The following is a 14,545-nucleotide window of genomic DNA, read 5'->3' as shown; positions in this document are numbered from 1 at the left end:
TGGGGAGGGATACTAGAATGCATAAAACAAACCTGTCATTTTTTCTACATTATCTATCCACTGATTTTTCATGGTTTCAAAGTGTTCATAGGCAGCCTGGTTCCCTGGATTACGTAGCAGGATTCGAGCAGCAGAGACAACCTAGAAGGTAAACATAAGAGAAGACAGAGAAAACAAAATCAGAACTGATCAAATGAATAAAAAGGGTTTCAATTGTATCGATCACAGCTCAAGAAGCCTTCAACCCTTCAGTCGCAGTAAATGGTTAAGATACCAAACATAATACATATAAACAGGAGTACATAGAGTTAGACAGTGTGATATTCTGTAAAACATAAATGCAAACTATGGTTTGTTTTCAGTATATATTACACAGTACTTTAAAACTTTCAGTGTCAAACCCAGTTTGAGATGGACACAATCATCAATCAATGCGAAAACTGCCCATTGTGTACATTTTTCTGTCCTAATTGCCACTAATATAACAACACATTTATGAAAAGGAAATCAGTCTTACTAACAGTGTCAATCATTGACTGATCACTAAGCCAAAAGTACCCTAAAATGGAGATCAGCAACTCCTTTTACTTGAATACAGTAATGATCAACTATTTTGTCAACTATCAGCACTTTTATAAATGGCAAAAGCTCCAAGTGACAAACTGCGGCTGCTGATCACCAGATATACAGCAGTAGTGGCCCCTTGTGGCCGCCTATTGGAAGTGCTAATAAAAAAGTGGAGATCAGGGTGTTTAAAACAAAAACCGCATATCATCATTGTGGTCTACTGTTCACTAATGAACACAATAAACTGGAACAAAAGCTATGCCAGTTTTGATAAACAACACAAGGTAATCCTAAAACATTCATTAAGAACAAAGGAAACTAGTCAGTGTAAGAGCCAGTAGAACAAACCTGTGGAGTTAGCTCCCTGGATGTCTTCACAGATGCCTGTATTCCTTCTACGGTGCCTTTATTAGCCGATCCAGCTGCTGCTGCTTTTTCTGCTGTAGCTCCCAGACGAGCTGCATGGCTCTCAAAGTTAGCTGCTCTTTCATCAAACACCTAGTGACAAGATTTAAAAAAGTATGAAGAGTGAACCCTGACAAGAATAAGGAAATAGAAAAAAAGAGAATTGTCATTAACTCACCTCTTCTCTGTTGGGAGCATCAGGTGGTGAGGTGGCTGCCACAGCAAGAAGTTTAATAGGAGTAGTGGTATCACTGAAGACATCAGACACTTCCTGAGTCATTGCTTCCTGCATCCTGGTCTTCAGATCCTTCAAAACAAAATAAATTCCCCTTTCAAGTTATGGAAAATATAATAAGGGAAACTGCAGCCAAAACTTTGTACTGGTAAACAGAATGAGAAATTGTTAGACCACATGTTTAGTTATTGCTTTATTAGTCTCAATCAGAGCTGGGCTTTGACGTGTCTATGAGAATTCTAAGGTCAGCCAGAAATCATCGCCAGGTATATTGACCTTCTTCTGACTTAGATTTGATTAACTTTGCATTCTTAGGCTTGTACCTATAAAGAAGCAGTTCTGTGGTAAACAGAAGCTTCATTTATACAAGTGATTAGGGATATTTTTTCCCAGGTGACATCAAAACCATTGCTTTAGGAAAAGCTTCACATTTCCCCTCAATGGAAGTGTATGCCCAATATATTCCTTTGAATAAATCTAATGAGAGTTTGTAACTTAGCAAAAATGCCCTACAGAGGGAAAAGGGCAATGCAGCCCATAGCAAGGCCAGGTAACTTCTAATGTGAACACAGACAGCAATAAAATCTGGCATACCTACTTAGAACTGTTTTCTAAAAAGAAGCCCAAAGAACCTTAGTACTGATTCACAATCAAATTAGAAAAATCAAAAGCAGTATCTAGTTAAAATCTTGTCTGCCTTGTCTCAGTCACCTTATTGCAAAATATGCAAATGTAGCTGTGACCATCCTTATGATCTCTTGTACCTTAACAAGTGCCAACTGCATTAAACCAAACTGATGTCAATACTCTTAGTGTTCAAATTAAAGTCAAACTGTAGTCAACCTTCAATGCATCCTGGAGTTGAGCAGCCACAGCTCGAGCCTGTGGTGTATCCCCTTCGCCCCTTGCTGCCAGCTCAGCAAGCTGTCCTGCCAGCTGCTCTACACGGTCACACTTTGCCATCATATCTTGGCGGTAAGGTCCCATCATAGAGTTTGCCAGGCGACGTCCTTCTGCTACAAGGCCACGGATGGCAGCCTGACCTTTACAAAGAAAAAGATGTTCTTTTTTATAAGTGATTGCTGTTAGGTTGTTCTTTTTTATTAGCTTATAAAAGAGCTGAGTTTAAATCATTGAATGCATCATTTAATCATACCATAATCCACCAGTCAAACAATTTTTTTCTGACTAGTTTTACATAGAGTAGAAGGATTTTTTTATTTATATTCAATCTGGGTTAAACAGATTTCCCTTCTCTTCATGTTGTGCGTGACATTCATCAGCAAAAAATTAAGCAATCGTAAATTTTCCCAATGGTAACACAGCAATAAAAACAATGGGTTTTCGACGCATTTCCACTCTATCAAAATGTAAAGTTTTCTTACCCACGCCGCGATCATCCACTGAAGGGTTATCAATCCAGCGCTGGGCCTGTTCTACCTTCCCTTCCATATTTACAGCAGCTTTCACAGGGCGGCTGTTGGCCACTGCACGATTCACCTTTGTCTGCAGATTCTGAAGTGAAGTAGCTATCTGCTTCGCTATAGCACGTGCTTCTGGTGTGTCTCCCTTTCCTCTGTTTTTTTAAAAAGAAAAATTAAAGAAAAGACAATATTAACACAAAATGAAATAACATAAAAATGATTTTATTTCTATTTGTCAGAAACATCCAAACCCCCTTGAATAAAACATTGACAACACAGACTAAGCATACAATACAAAAGCAGAGCCTGTGTCAATGAGAGACATATTTTAAAGAAAAAAGATTCAGAAACATGCAGCTCAAATCACATTAACACCTTGACTTTCCCCATAAAAGTCCACTTTTGCTTCACCCCATCCGATCACCCAAGCTTCCTAGTGAATGATAGGCTGCCTCATTTACAAATAAGGAGATTCAGAAGGTGAGAGGTGCAGAGTCAAGACACAATCCCCAGATCATGAAATTAAGGAAAGCTGAAGTTTATGTTCTAAAGAACTTGAAAAGGTAATTTTTTTTGCATACAACTTCAGCAGTGTCCATATCTGAATCTTCTAATTATTTGAGCAGTATTTAAATAGAGTAGATACTGCTAAAATAATTAGTAAGGGTAGATAGTATGGGCTTAATTTGAATTGGCCAGCTATGTTACAGAGTTTCTTAAATTATTTATATACATACTGTCGACGGAGATCAGTCAGCTTGGCAGTGAGTGCTGCTATTTCCCCCAGGGAACGCAAGATGTCCTCTCTATCCTTAGGATCTTCACAGAGCTCAGCAATCCTCTTGGCTTCAGCAAGGATTTCTCGAATTGTCTCCTCTCCTTCAGGACCACCATTGGGATCTGCAAGCCAGTTCTGTAGGAAAACAAAGCAAACAATTTTATCTAACAGTGAGTCCCATACACTAAATTCTGTTTGGGGCAATGTATACATATATCAAAAACATATGGCAAAAGAGATTAAACCATGGCCCTAACAAAGAATCGGCTTCTTTTGACTCCTATTTCACTTAGTGGTCAGTCCACCCAGAATTTAGTTATAGGTGTAATAAGTCACCTATTTACCTTCTCTCTTGAGGACAAGACCTTTCCGTCTCTTGAGGACACTGGTGTTAGGTCCCCCAGCCAAGATCATAGGCCATGTTCCTGCTTACATTGATATGCAATGTGTACACATGTCTCCTTTTTTATTCCTCGTAACATTGACATTTTTAGCAGGTTTTTTTCCATAATCCAAATCACCAAATTTTTTAAATATTTACATCTCCAAACAAAATCTGTAAACAGCCTAGAAATAATGGATTCTCCAGTTGTAAACAAACATAAATTAAAAAAATAAACATCTAAAAAAATGCAGAACAGCATGCCAGAAGCTCTAATTTTTTCTTAAAGCACTGGCCAAATCTCACTCCTATACCTTAATATAAAGCGTTCAGGGGGGACATAACTGAATATTTTAAATATATTTAGAGTGTGAATAAAGTCAGCAACCAGAAAAAAAAATTTAAACATGTCTGAAACAATTACATACATATATGCAGAAAAATGTATTTCTGCACTACTTTTTTACGATTCTATGTCATACCTGAGCTGCATCAATCTTCTTTCCAATAGCCTGTTTGGAGTTTGTCAAAGCTTCCAATTTACGGGCGGCATTTTCAACTTTAGCTGTCAGGAGATCCAAGCCCTGAGATACTTGCTGTGCTTTCTGCATTGCTGCAGGGGTAGCTCCTTGTCCTCTGTACCACAAGGAAGAGAAATCATATTTAGAAGAACAATGTTACTTAGTAAATTAGGGGGGGGGTGGGGTGGGGGGGGTATAAATCTTTCAACCGAACTTCAGTGACTTCTATACCCCCTAAAATATGGTAATATTCATTTAGATGTTAAGCCTGTATCAAACATGTCTAGCATAGATAAAACGGTATGCACAAATATTATTTACAATAGAGCGTAATTTGGTCACATTTCCATCTTCATTTCTAAAAAGCCATGTCCTATAGGACTCATCGCTATTCATTAAAATTCATACTATCTCTAGAACTGTACCCCAAGACAAACTGCTCTGCAACCTCTATTGAGAATATCTAAGAATAACCATGAATGAATACAATAAAGATAACCTATACCTATTGAAATACAGGGGTTGCCACTACTGACATAGTCGCTCTATCTGACAAATACTATAAACGTCTCATCTGGAATAAACATGCAGATTAAAGGTTTACAGTGAAGGTAATGCTCATCTAAAACACATACTTTTTCTAGGTCAAATAATAAAGCAATTGGATCACCAAGACAGGAAGCCAATTGGAATTTTAGGGGTAAAAAAAAGATGTTTGGAAAAGTGTTAATGCATACATTGTTTTTATAAGCTTATACCTTGCTCTAAGATCAGCCACTTGATCTGTTATTTGACCTAGTGCCTTGCATGTACCCAAGATGTCCTTTCGTTCTTTGCCTGCACAAAGCTCTCCGACTTTTCCTGCTTCATCCAAAATCTGACGTACAGCTTGTTCTCCAGCATCACCTAGACAGATAAAAAAAATGAGAATTAGCTGAATCGTACAGGGGAATCCTGTTTACTTCAATCTAGTTGTCACTATATCTGATAAAAGTGAAACATCCCTTTTGGACAGTTTTAGTGGAAGCCTACAGAAATTTCCAAATGCAATATATGTTTTAGGAATAGCACTGACCCTAGTGTTTTCACAAATGCTACCTACCTCCTACTATGCCTTCTTTTCTGTCCCTCATGGAACTTTTCGGTGTGGGAAAAGAAGGTGTCTGAACTAAACGAGTAACATGGCCAGACTCTGCAGGTTGGCGTTATGAAACTTTTTCATAACTTATTGCATGTCTTTTGTTCTACATGGCCTTTCCTGCCCCGAAATTTTTTATGTGGACAGGCTTATTAAGCTGTCAAGGATATGATATTGTGCATCACTGAAATGTTGGTAGTAGTAGTAGTAGTAGTAAGGCTTAGTAGTTGCTAAGCATAGTGTATAGTAATGAGCTTGCCAAGTCCTATTAATGCCATTTCTTTGTGTCCATTAGATAGTGAGAGGATTAAGTTATCGAAATTTAAAGAAACCTCGTTTGTCCAGTCGAATAGACTTACTCCAATGGGTCTTAGGGAAGAGACTGATACGAGTACCATTACCTAATATTTTAGTTTTTTAACCTTTTGATGACAAATGTCTGCAAGGACTGTAACCACTAACTAAATATGGCCAAAGAACCGTTATGGCTATTTATTTTTCTAAAAGATAACATTATATATTGTATGTTTTTTTTTACTACATGTTCTTGCTAGTAAAAATGATGTTTGTATTGCTGCATATATTAATCAATTTTAGCTAACTATAAAGCATTTAAAAGGTAAGAGATAGCCCTATAGGGTCAGACTTGAAACGAATCTTCATCTCCAATATGTGTTTATGGTTCCCTTCCTTTATGTTTGATGGGATCACTGACAGACTAGTGATCTTTCCCATCACCTAGAGCAATTTATGTTCAGAATGGTGTTTTCCCTTACCAGTAGTCATAGAATCTCTTTGTTTTTCTCAACGTGTTGGGAAGGAATGTTTAACACTTTTACTGCATAAAAATTTAAGAGAACATTTTACTACATTTTTTTTTTTTATTTCGTAAACCTCTCTTTTGTGAATTTTAAACTTCCCCCTGCGCTGGCTTAATCCGCCTCATATTTAATAACAGTGAATTTACTGCTGGTGTTAATTATTACCTCTGCCTTGCACTTTCATTTTGAATGTGTTATGCAAATTTTAATTATAATTTTTCATTTTATTGAGCCTTTTTTATTATGCTTTTTCTACCCACATGCTATAAAAGTTTGTTGTTTTGTGCTTACATTAAAACACGGAATGTAACATTGAACGTCCTACAGCATCCGAGTGTTCTACATAAAAGCTGCAATATAAGATCAGTCACTTTTTAACAGTCTCAGCAAGGGTTCGACTCATCTTTGACCTCCCTAATGGAAATCTGTGCTGGCAGAAAGACTTTCTGAAAAATCTAGTCAAGTGGCTGTCATGTTGATTATCTGACTTCATTCAGAGTCACTGATTCAGAACAAACCAATGAAGTCAAAGCTTCGAATCTTCATACTTAAGAACAGTGATTGGGGCAACTGGGATTTTTGGAAGGATATGTCTTTTAATAGCAACCAGCGTTCAAACCTGTCAACTGCTCTAAAGTCTCACTTTAAAAGTTCAGCTTAACAATGATCGTACACCAGATGCCGGATGTTACCTTTCCTTCCTAGCAGGAAAAACCAGTTTTGTGAACTTTCCTTGCAGTTAGGCAAAAGCCTCCTGTTACCCCACCGTTTAATAATGACACCTCAGGGGTCAACAAGAGAGCTTTTATTGAAGGGGGGGACTGGTGAAGTGTAGCTTAGAGCTACAGTACTGGGATATGGTTTAGGCCTGATTTTTTTTTCTGCCTACGAAAGACAATATCTTTACTATGGAGATCACAATAAACCTCCGCAATGGATGAAGTTCGAATTAAGGAAATGTTACTCATTGTACTCACCTGGAGGAGCATTTGGGTCTCTCAGCCATCCCTTTGCCTGGTTCAATTTAGAACCAATGGATGCAAGTGCCCTCTTCATAGCTTCAGTGTCCTATTAATGTACAATTAGAAATTGTTGACATATAAACATTACATGAGGATTTCCCAGCTTCATAAAATATTTTTCTAACATTAGAACAAGCTAGTTTACAGACTCATGAGCTACGGATCAAGTTTTCTTTAGTCGTCCCTAATAAAAAATGCAAATCAAATAAACAACACAAAATCCAAACCAGATCCAAAACGTGCCAATAAAATTCATCCAAAACTCAAACCAAACAATTTTAAAGTTGATAATGTGAGACTTAAAATAGCTATATTGCGAATACTATATTAATGCACATTTGCTTACTATCTGTATTGACTGCATTGGGTATATTGATGTCAACTAAAGATGACTCACCAGTAACAGGAATGCTTTAACAAATACTCAAGTTGATCCTAGAGCATTGTTCACCAAAACATTGACTATGGGTTACCACCTTGATGGTTCAGCCAGCAAGGGCCAATGCTAGGGGAGCAGATGAGAACTTTTTAAGCGTCGGTGGGAAGACATTTTAGGTGGGTGGCAGTCCCTGTATTGTGACCCAACAGCCAGGTGGTTACTGAAAAGTGCTGGGTGCTATTTATCTGTTTTAATGCATTATTACATGTAGTTCTAACTATCGATTACTATTTATCAAACTAAACTGGATTAAGACAAAAAATATATGGATATCAAGTTGACAATAAGTATATTGAGCCTAAAACCGGGAGACACTGAAAGTCTAGATTAGGACCTGCAGCAGGAGAAAGTATTCCCGTGCAATCCAGGTGGCTGGCATCTTGAACCTCTCACTACTGTCCCTATTCACTGCACGTAAGTTGCTCCATGTAGCTTCTCACCTGCAGAAGCAGTTCAATGGTGTGGGGAAGCAGTAACTGCAACAAAACCTAATTTTTTGCCTAAATGTACAGCTTACAGAATGTGTTCAGAGGATATCTGCTTCTAAGCGAATTTTCAGGGGGCCGGTCTCAGAAGCAAAGTTTAATTCTATATAAAAACTTGCTCACTTAACCACCTCAAACAAAGTGCATCCCAAATATATTTTTCAACACTCAAAGCACAAAAAAATTAAAATGTTACTGACGTTTCTTCATTGCAGTAAGCAAAACCCATACAATTAAAATTACAAAACAAAGGGCTTTCATTTTTGTTTCTAACAATCATGCACAAGCTAGAAACAATAACAACACTATCACACAAAACATTAAAATAAATGTAAGGTTTAGTCTAATAGTCCAGTATTACATCACAGATAATCACACTTGATGATGCTTCCCACAGATAGAACGTTGATTCACCATGGGAATGGGGAAAGTTCAAACAGCAAATTGTGTGAACATTCATCTCATTTATCCAATCATGAGCAGATTAAATACGTCAAGAGGAATTTTCTGTTCACAAAATTGAATAATTGATCAATCTACACAATAACTGTTTGAATATTTCAAAAACCTTTAGTAAACCAGCTTCCACAAGTTTATCAGTTGCATAAATGCAGAATCGGCTACAATTAATATAAATAATGGTTTGCCTTTAAAACTATATTGTGGAAACTTCCATTGAACTTGTTTTTGAAGCAGGCCCCAGTTCTTTCATCCTATTCTACTCTTGTGAATCACCAACCCTGAACAAAACCCCTGGGTTACAGCGCAACACAACAAAACACAATGTGTTGTGGTGCACTGCGTAGGAACAAAATTGTAGGTACAGTTTTTGTCAATTCTGGCGTGTTGGCGGCCCATTCAAGTGAATGGGCCACCAGTAGGCAAAGAAATACACATAAAGGGTGTCTAAGATCCCATTAGGTGCCCTAGTGGACCAATATACAAAAAGAAAGGTGAGCTAGTCGACCTGAATAATGGTGAGCTAGTCGACCTGAATAATGTTTAACATGTGTGTATCAACATACTAGGGGGTCTTATTATTATAGCTACGCATCTGACATTTACTGAAGCAATCCCTTTTCGAGAATCCTTCAGGTCCATGTGCTTTAATGGTAGTAATTGATTCTCCCCCAGGTAATATTTCAGTAAATGAGAGATTTACTGCTTTATAAAGAGACCCCTAGATGTGCTAATAAAAAAAGATTGTCTAACCACCAGCCCAGACTGTAATTATCGGAACCAGCTCCATGTATCGGAATATTGTATAACTGTACTTTGATATTTGACACCATAAATGGTAATCAAATTCGGCACATAACCACTTCAAATCACGTCAGATAATTGCTATTCTAATGCACACAAAATGATTAGAGAACGAGAACAAAACACACAGCACTCTGCAGTTAAAAAACATGCTGCTTCTGCTGCAGACGTCTTACCTTCTATACCCAGAACATAAAAGAAACAATTACATAAAAAGAGACAGGGTAAAAATAAGACCCCCTTATATATTACTGAAATTTTCAAAATATAAAGACAAACATTGATAAAGAAAGTAAAACAATATTTTTTACATACAAAAAACTGCCTAACTCTAGGTAAACACAACAATAAGGTAAGCCCATATTTAGACTGCACCCATATTTATTACTTATTCATCAAATTAACAAAAAAATACTAAAAGATATTGTGGTATATTACAATAATTCCCCAGCTTAATCTCCCCTTCCCTACCACTTCCATGTTGAAAAAAAGAACAGCGAAATGCTGGGGGAACCTAATACAATAGAAGCAAGAGTTAAAAGGAAAGCAGTTAGGAGAGAACTATGCAGACTGCCATTGTTGATCTCCATCTAACAATAACTTGTGCTTTGTTTTTGAGCTAATCCTTTGGCAGGACTTTCCAGTCATCAGCCTGAAATCGATAATGCATATAATGTCCAACTCCTGATCTCCATACAAGTTTAAGATCAGTGACTGAGAAAAATTTTAAAAAGGATCAGTATGGATCAATACAGCAGCCAGACTACTAGCATTTCCAAGAGCATATAGCAATGCCAACCTGTTTCTCCCATTACAGATTTCCTTTATATTCCTCAATAGCGTCCTATAGAAGTAAATGTAAAATAAATTGTTGATTTTTTTCAACAAATTTGAACTGGCAAAACATTAGATATTTATTTGAACAAAGCCTACAGATAAGGTTGGCATACTTAAATGACACATAAAATTCATAGGGTGTTTTCTCATAATGCCAAATAATGAAAATATTTGTCACACGGAAAAAGTACTCCCTTACATTTACCACCACTGAACTGTTATGGAGGTATAATCAATAGCATGAAAACTCTATTTTCACACCACTTTATGTTCACCGCTCACCTTGCTAGCCCAGGCATCTTCATCCCATGAAGTAAGCTGCAGGACTCTGATTATTTCATTAATCTCAGCACTCATCTTCTCCACTGTGAAGTTGCGATTTTTGAGAGCTTCTTCTATGCCTTGGCTACGAGAGTTTTTAGTTGTCACAAAAATCTTCATAGCTTTAAACAAAATTAGAAAAAAAAATTTAATCATTATCAAGTACAAAAATATGGATGAAAAAAAGCCAATAATCATCTAAAGGTCAGTTCTTGCTCATCAAAACATACGTACCCGAGATCAGCACTGGCAGCAGATCTTTCACTGTATTCATGGAATTGACAAGCATAACTCGATGTTCCTGATGGGTCAGCTCTTGTTGACGGTCATCAATCATTTTAGCCATCTTGGTCATTCCTAAAACAAAAGAAAAAATATTATTACTCTACTACTAATATAGATTAATAAATATACAGGTAGTCCTTGTGTTAAGGACATCCGACATACGGATGCCTCCAAGATAGGAACGAGGCTTCCCTGCTCACTGTGTGAAGAACTGAGGCTTAAAGGGGGAGAGGTTGTAGGTGACCTAAGGGCGGTGGTGAACACTTTCTGCAACCTCTTATAACTCTTTAATGACCAAGACAAACTCTGCAGTTGTTTCTTTTTGCATATCAAAGCACAGCTTGCTCCAGAAGGTAATGAATGTCTAGGCTCCATAAAGATTTTTTTTTTTTGCTTTGTTTGTGATTAACTCACAGTGAGGATTTTATACAGTAACTGTCACCATGCTGCCTAATATGTTGAGACAAACATCTGCCCTAATTGCACATGTTCCGACTTACATACAACTTAAGATAACAACTTAAATTCAACTTAAGAACAAACCTACAGGCCCTATCTCGTATGTAACCCGGGGACTACCAGTAAACACACATTTTTCTATATATAAAGTACCATTTAAAACACAATCTAATATGTTCTTTCTGATTACATCTGAAATCATAGTTTGGGGTACCAATGAATTTGCATATTTTATACATATATATATATATATATATATATATATATATATATATATATATATATATATTCAGTTTGATAGGTGCTATTTGGCCACAATTATAATCAACCAAGCATGAACTGTTATTTTGGCACTGCTAACATTTTCCATTAGGGTTGCTGTAACACAATGTTTGTTATTCATGTGAGATCATTTGGACAGCATATTCCATGCATGTTTTCAGTAATATTCCAGCGTTGTATGAGAATAAATATGACAAAAAATTATGAGAGAAAAATTAGGACAAACGATTCTGACACTTCTACCACCATCTCCATCATGACTTAATAGAACTTTTTACCCATTTACAAATACAATACCCGTACAAATCCCCATTGGTCTAACACAAACCTGGTCCTAAATTCTTAGTGTACGTCACCAGATCTTCCATGCTTTCAACCACCTCTGCAACAGCCAGGTACTCCAGAATTCCTTTACACACTCTGATTATTTTCCTTACCTGGTAAGGCAGACAGAATATTAAATAAAGTGTAGAAGATTTAGTAAATAATTTTAAAAAATGTCATCTTGTATAGAACTAAAACTCCTTGCAAACTAAGAACTACAACTACAATGATTGTATTATGTCATTACAATTACCTTAAACAATTGCCTTTTTACTGTCTATTACAGCATTAGAACATTTATTAAAATCTCAATTGCTGGAACATTGAGGTTCTTTCTACAACAGACATTCTATTTCCAGGTTTGTGACAGTATGTCATCAGTATTTATATTTTCTGGCTAGTAATTATCAGTATTTATATTATTGTGGCTAGTAATTTTATAACAAAAGTGTAATTCCACTTAATGCTAAAATCCAGATCGCTATATACAAAATATCTATAAAGGTTTGTTTCATCATCTAGTTATTCAATCAACTACTGCCACATCCATTAACCAATTGAACATAAACAAACAAAAAACACAAATAGGACTTTTTAGGCAGTAATAAATACATTGTTAATTTGTTATTTTCACCCAATTTTTATTATCACATAAAAACAACATTTATCAAACAATTGTTTATCAAACAATAAAACAAATCCTTCATCAGGTGTATATATCCAGATAAAAAGGGGGACTCTACATCATGTGGAGATCTTGGCACATTCGGCAGAACTCCAGTGCTGGAGAGTTCACATTTGTAACATTGTAATGTTTTCCTAAATATATTGAAAGATAATTAAATGTTATATATGGACTCTCCAGATCTCCTGAAAAAGCGGACTTGAGTTCTGCGGAACGTGTCGAGATCTCTTTTTGATATAGAGTCCCCAATTTTATCTGGATATATACACCAGATGGTGGATTTGTTTTTATGTTTGATAAAAAATGTTTTAAAAATGTTGTTTTTATGTGATGTCTTAATAAAAATTGGGTAAAAATAATGTATGAATAATGTAATTTATTACTGCCTACAAATTCCTATTCGTGTTTTTTGGTTGTTTATGCTCAAGCTTTATACAAATACATACATATATGTAAAATGTTTAGCCTTCCAATGGATCTCTTTAGCCAGCTCTTTAAATTTAAATGCATGCACCACATTAGGTAGCCAGGAGACACCACATTTTGTTATAACAGCTTTGTTGGCCAATTAAATCATCATCACTGTACTAAACAATTACAAAAATGAGCAGAGGTGATGCTGAAACCTACAAAGTTGAAAAAAGCTGCGTCACTTTCTGATTTTGCAGTGTCTATATTACTGGTTGGCCTGGAGTACTTTTTTTACCATACCAAACACACACAAATTATTCTATATCTAGGACAGAAAGATTACAACACAACAAGTGAGTCGCATACCTCAGCCTCATCAAATGTCAAGAGCAGATCTGAGGTGCCGGAGAGGATTCCACGAGAGCCATCAATAAGGTAATCACGGGCTGGAACAGAATATGGGTCTGCATGCAGCATTTGAGCAGCCTGGACAAGCTTGGTGCAAGCATTTTCTACTCTAGGACAAGAAAAAAAACAAGATATGTGAAGTTTCAATAAAATGTATATGTATATAAACTAAACAGAACACCTGATAACTACTAGTTAACATCCAAAAACAGCAATTTCTTGTAGTTCTACACTACAACACCGTACGGATATAGTTCCTATACAACACAAGAACAAGAATTTACAAGAATCAAATACCTTTTTACCTGGAGCCACCAAGGAATGTTGTAAAATAAAAGTTAAGATAAAGTAAGATTTTGTTTTACCATTTCATAAAGTGTAAAAAAAAATAACAGTATTTAAAATGATCGCAAACTTTAGCAGCTGATCAAATATGGAACTCAAAACTGACAAGAACTGACTGGGGGACAACTGAGCTGTCTTTGCTATTCACAGCTTATAGCTTCAATATGGCATATTGACCCCTTCTATACCTATGTGAAATATAAAGGAGAGACCTTTTTAGATTAAAGAGGAACTAAACTGAAAACGGCAAAAAATAAATAAAAAAAATTCACTTACTTTCAATCCCGCAGGGCAGTCCGATCCATCTGGGGTTGTCCTGCATCAGGTCCCGCGTTGTCTCGACATTCGTCACGGAACTGGTGCAGCCATCTTCTGCTCTTCTTCCTGCTTCTTCATCCTACATCAGCCGACCCAGGCACGAGATCAGGTGATGTAGCATTAAAAAAAATTGCCAATCTCACTGCACATGCATGAGATTGGCAAATTTTTCTGTTTGAGGGAGAAGGCTCGGGCATGCACAGAAGGAGCACCCAAGAGCCTAGAATGGGTGCGATCGAGAATTAGGGGGCAGTGCTGCACCCTATTTTTTTTTAAAAATGTATTTATTTAAAAAAAAAAAACAGAATTTTTACGTTACATAAAAGGGTTTTCATGTAAAGTGAAATTTCTGAGTTTAGGTACGCTTTAAAACATATTTTAAAAAATGAA

At 36.5% G+C, this 14,545-nt stretch overlaps 1 protein-coding gene across 2 annotated transcripts in view; it reads right to left on the bottom strand.

Moving 5' to 3' along the window:
* Positions 1 to 14,545, bottom strand: part of VCL (vinculin) — a 45,233-nt gene that overhangs the window by 13,939 nt on the left and 16,749 nt on the right. For both annotated transcript variants that reach the window (XM_072424322.1, XM_072424323.1), the window contains exons 3-15: positions 13,451 to 13,601; positions 11,993 to 12,101; positions 10,873 to 10,995; positions 10,600 to 10,760; positions 7,249 to 7,339; positions 5,071 to 5,218; positions 4,274 to 4,427; positions 3,369 to 3,544; positions 2,593 to 2,783; positions 2,051 to 2,250; positions 1,151 to 1,279; positions 916 to 1,065; positions 33 to 141 (exon numbers count right to left, since the gene is read on the bottom strand). In XM_072424322.1, the coding sequence (XP_072280423.1) occupies positions 33 to 141; positions 916 to 1,065; positions 1,151 to 1,279; positions 2,051 to 2,250; positions 2,593 to 2,783; positions 3,369 to 3,544; positions 4,274 to 4,427; positions 5,071 to 5,218; positions 7,249 to 7,339; positions 10,600 to 10,760; positions 10,873 to 10,995; positions 11,993 to 12,101; positions 13,451 to 13,601 (1,892 nt within the window). The remainder of the gene's footprint in view (positions 1 to 32; positions 142 to 915; positions 1,066 to 1,150; positions 1,280 to 2,050; positions 2,251 to 2,592; positions 2,784 to 3,368; positions 3,545 to 4,273; positions 4,428 to 5,070; positions 5,219 to 7,248; positions 7,340 to 10,599; positions 10,761 to 10,872; positions 10,996 to 11,992; positions 12,102 to 13,450; positions 13,602 to 14,545) is intronic.

Source organism: Pyxicephalus adspersus, chromosome 10, assembly GCF_032062135.1.
Source record: "Pyxicephalus adspersus chromosome 10, UCB_Pads_2.0, whole genome shotgun sequence".
NCBI classification, from domain to species: domain Eukaryota; kingdom Metazoa; phylum Chordata; class Amphibia; order Anura; family Pyxicephalidae; genus Pyxicephalus; species Pyxicephalus adspersus.
The sequence above is the reverse complement of the archived record's forward strand: the minus strand, read 5'-3'. Positions and strand labels throughout refer to the sequence as shown.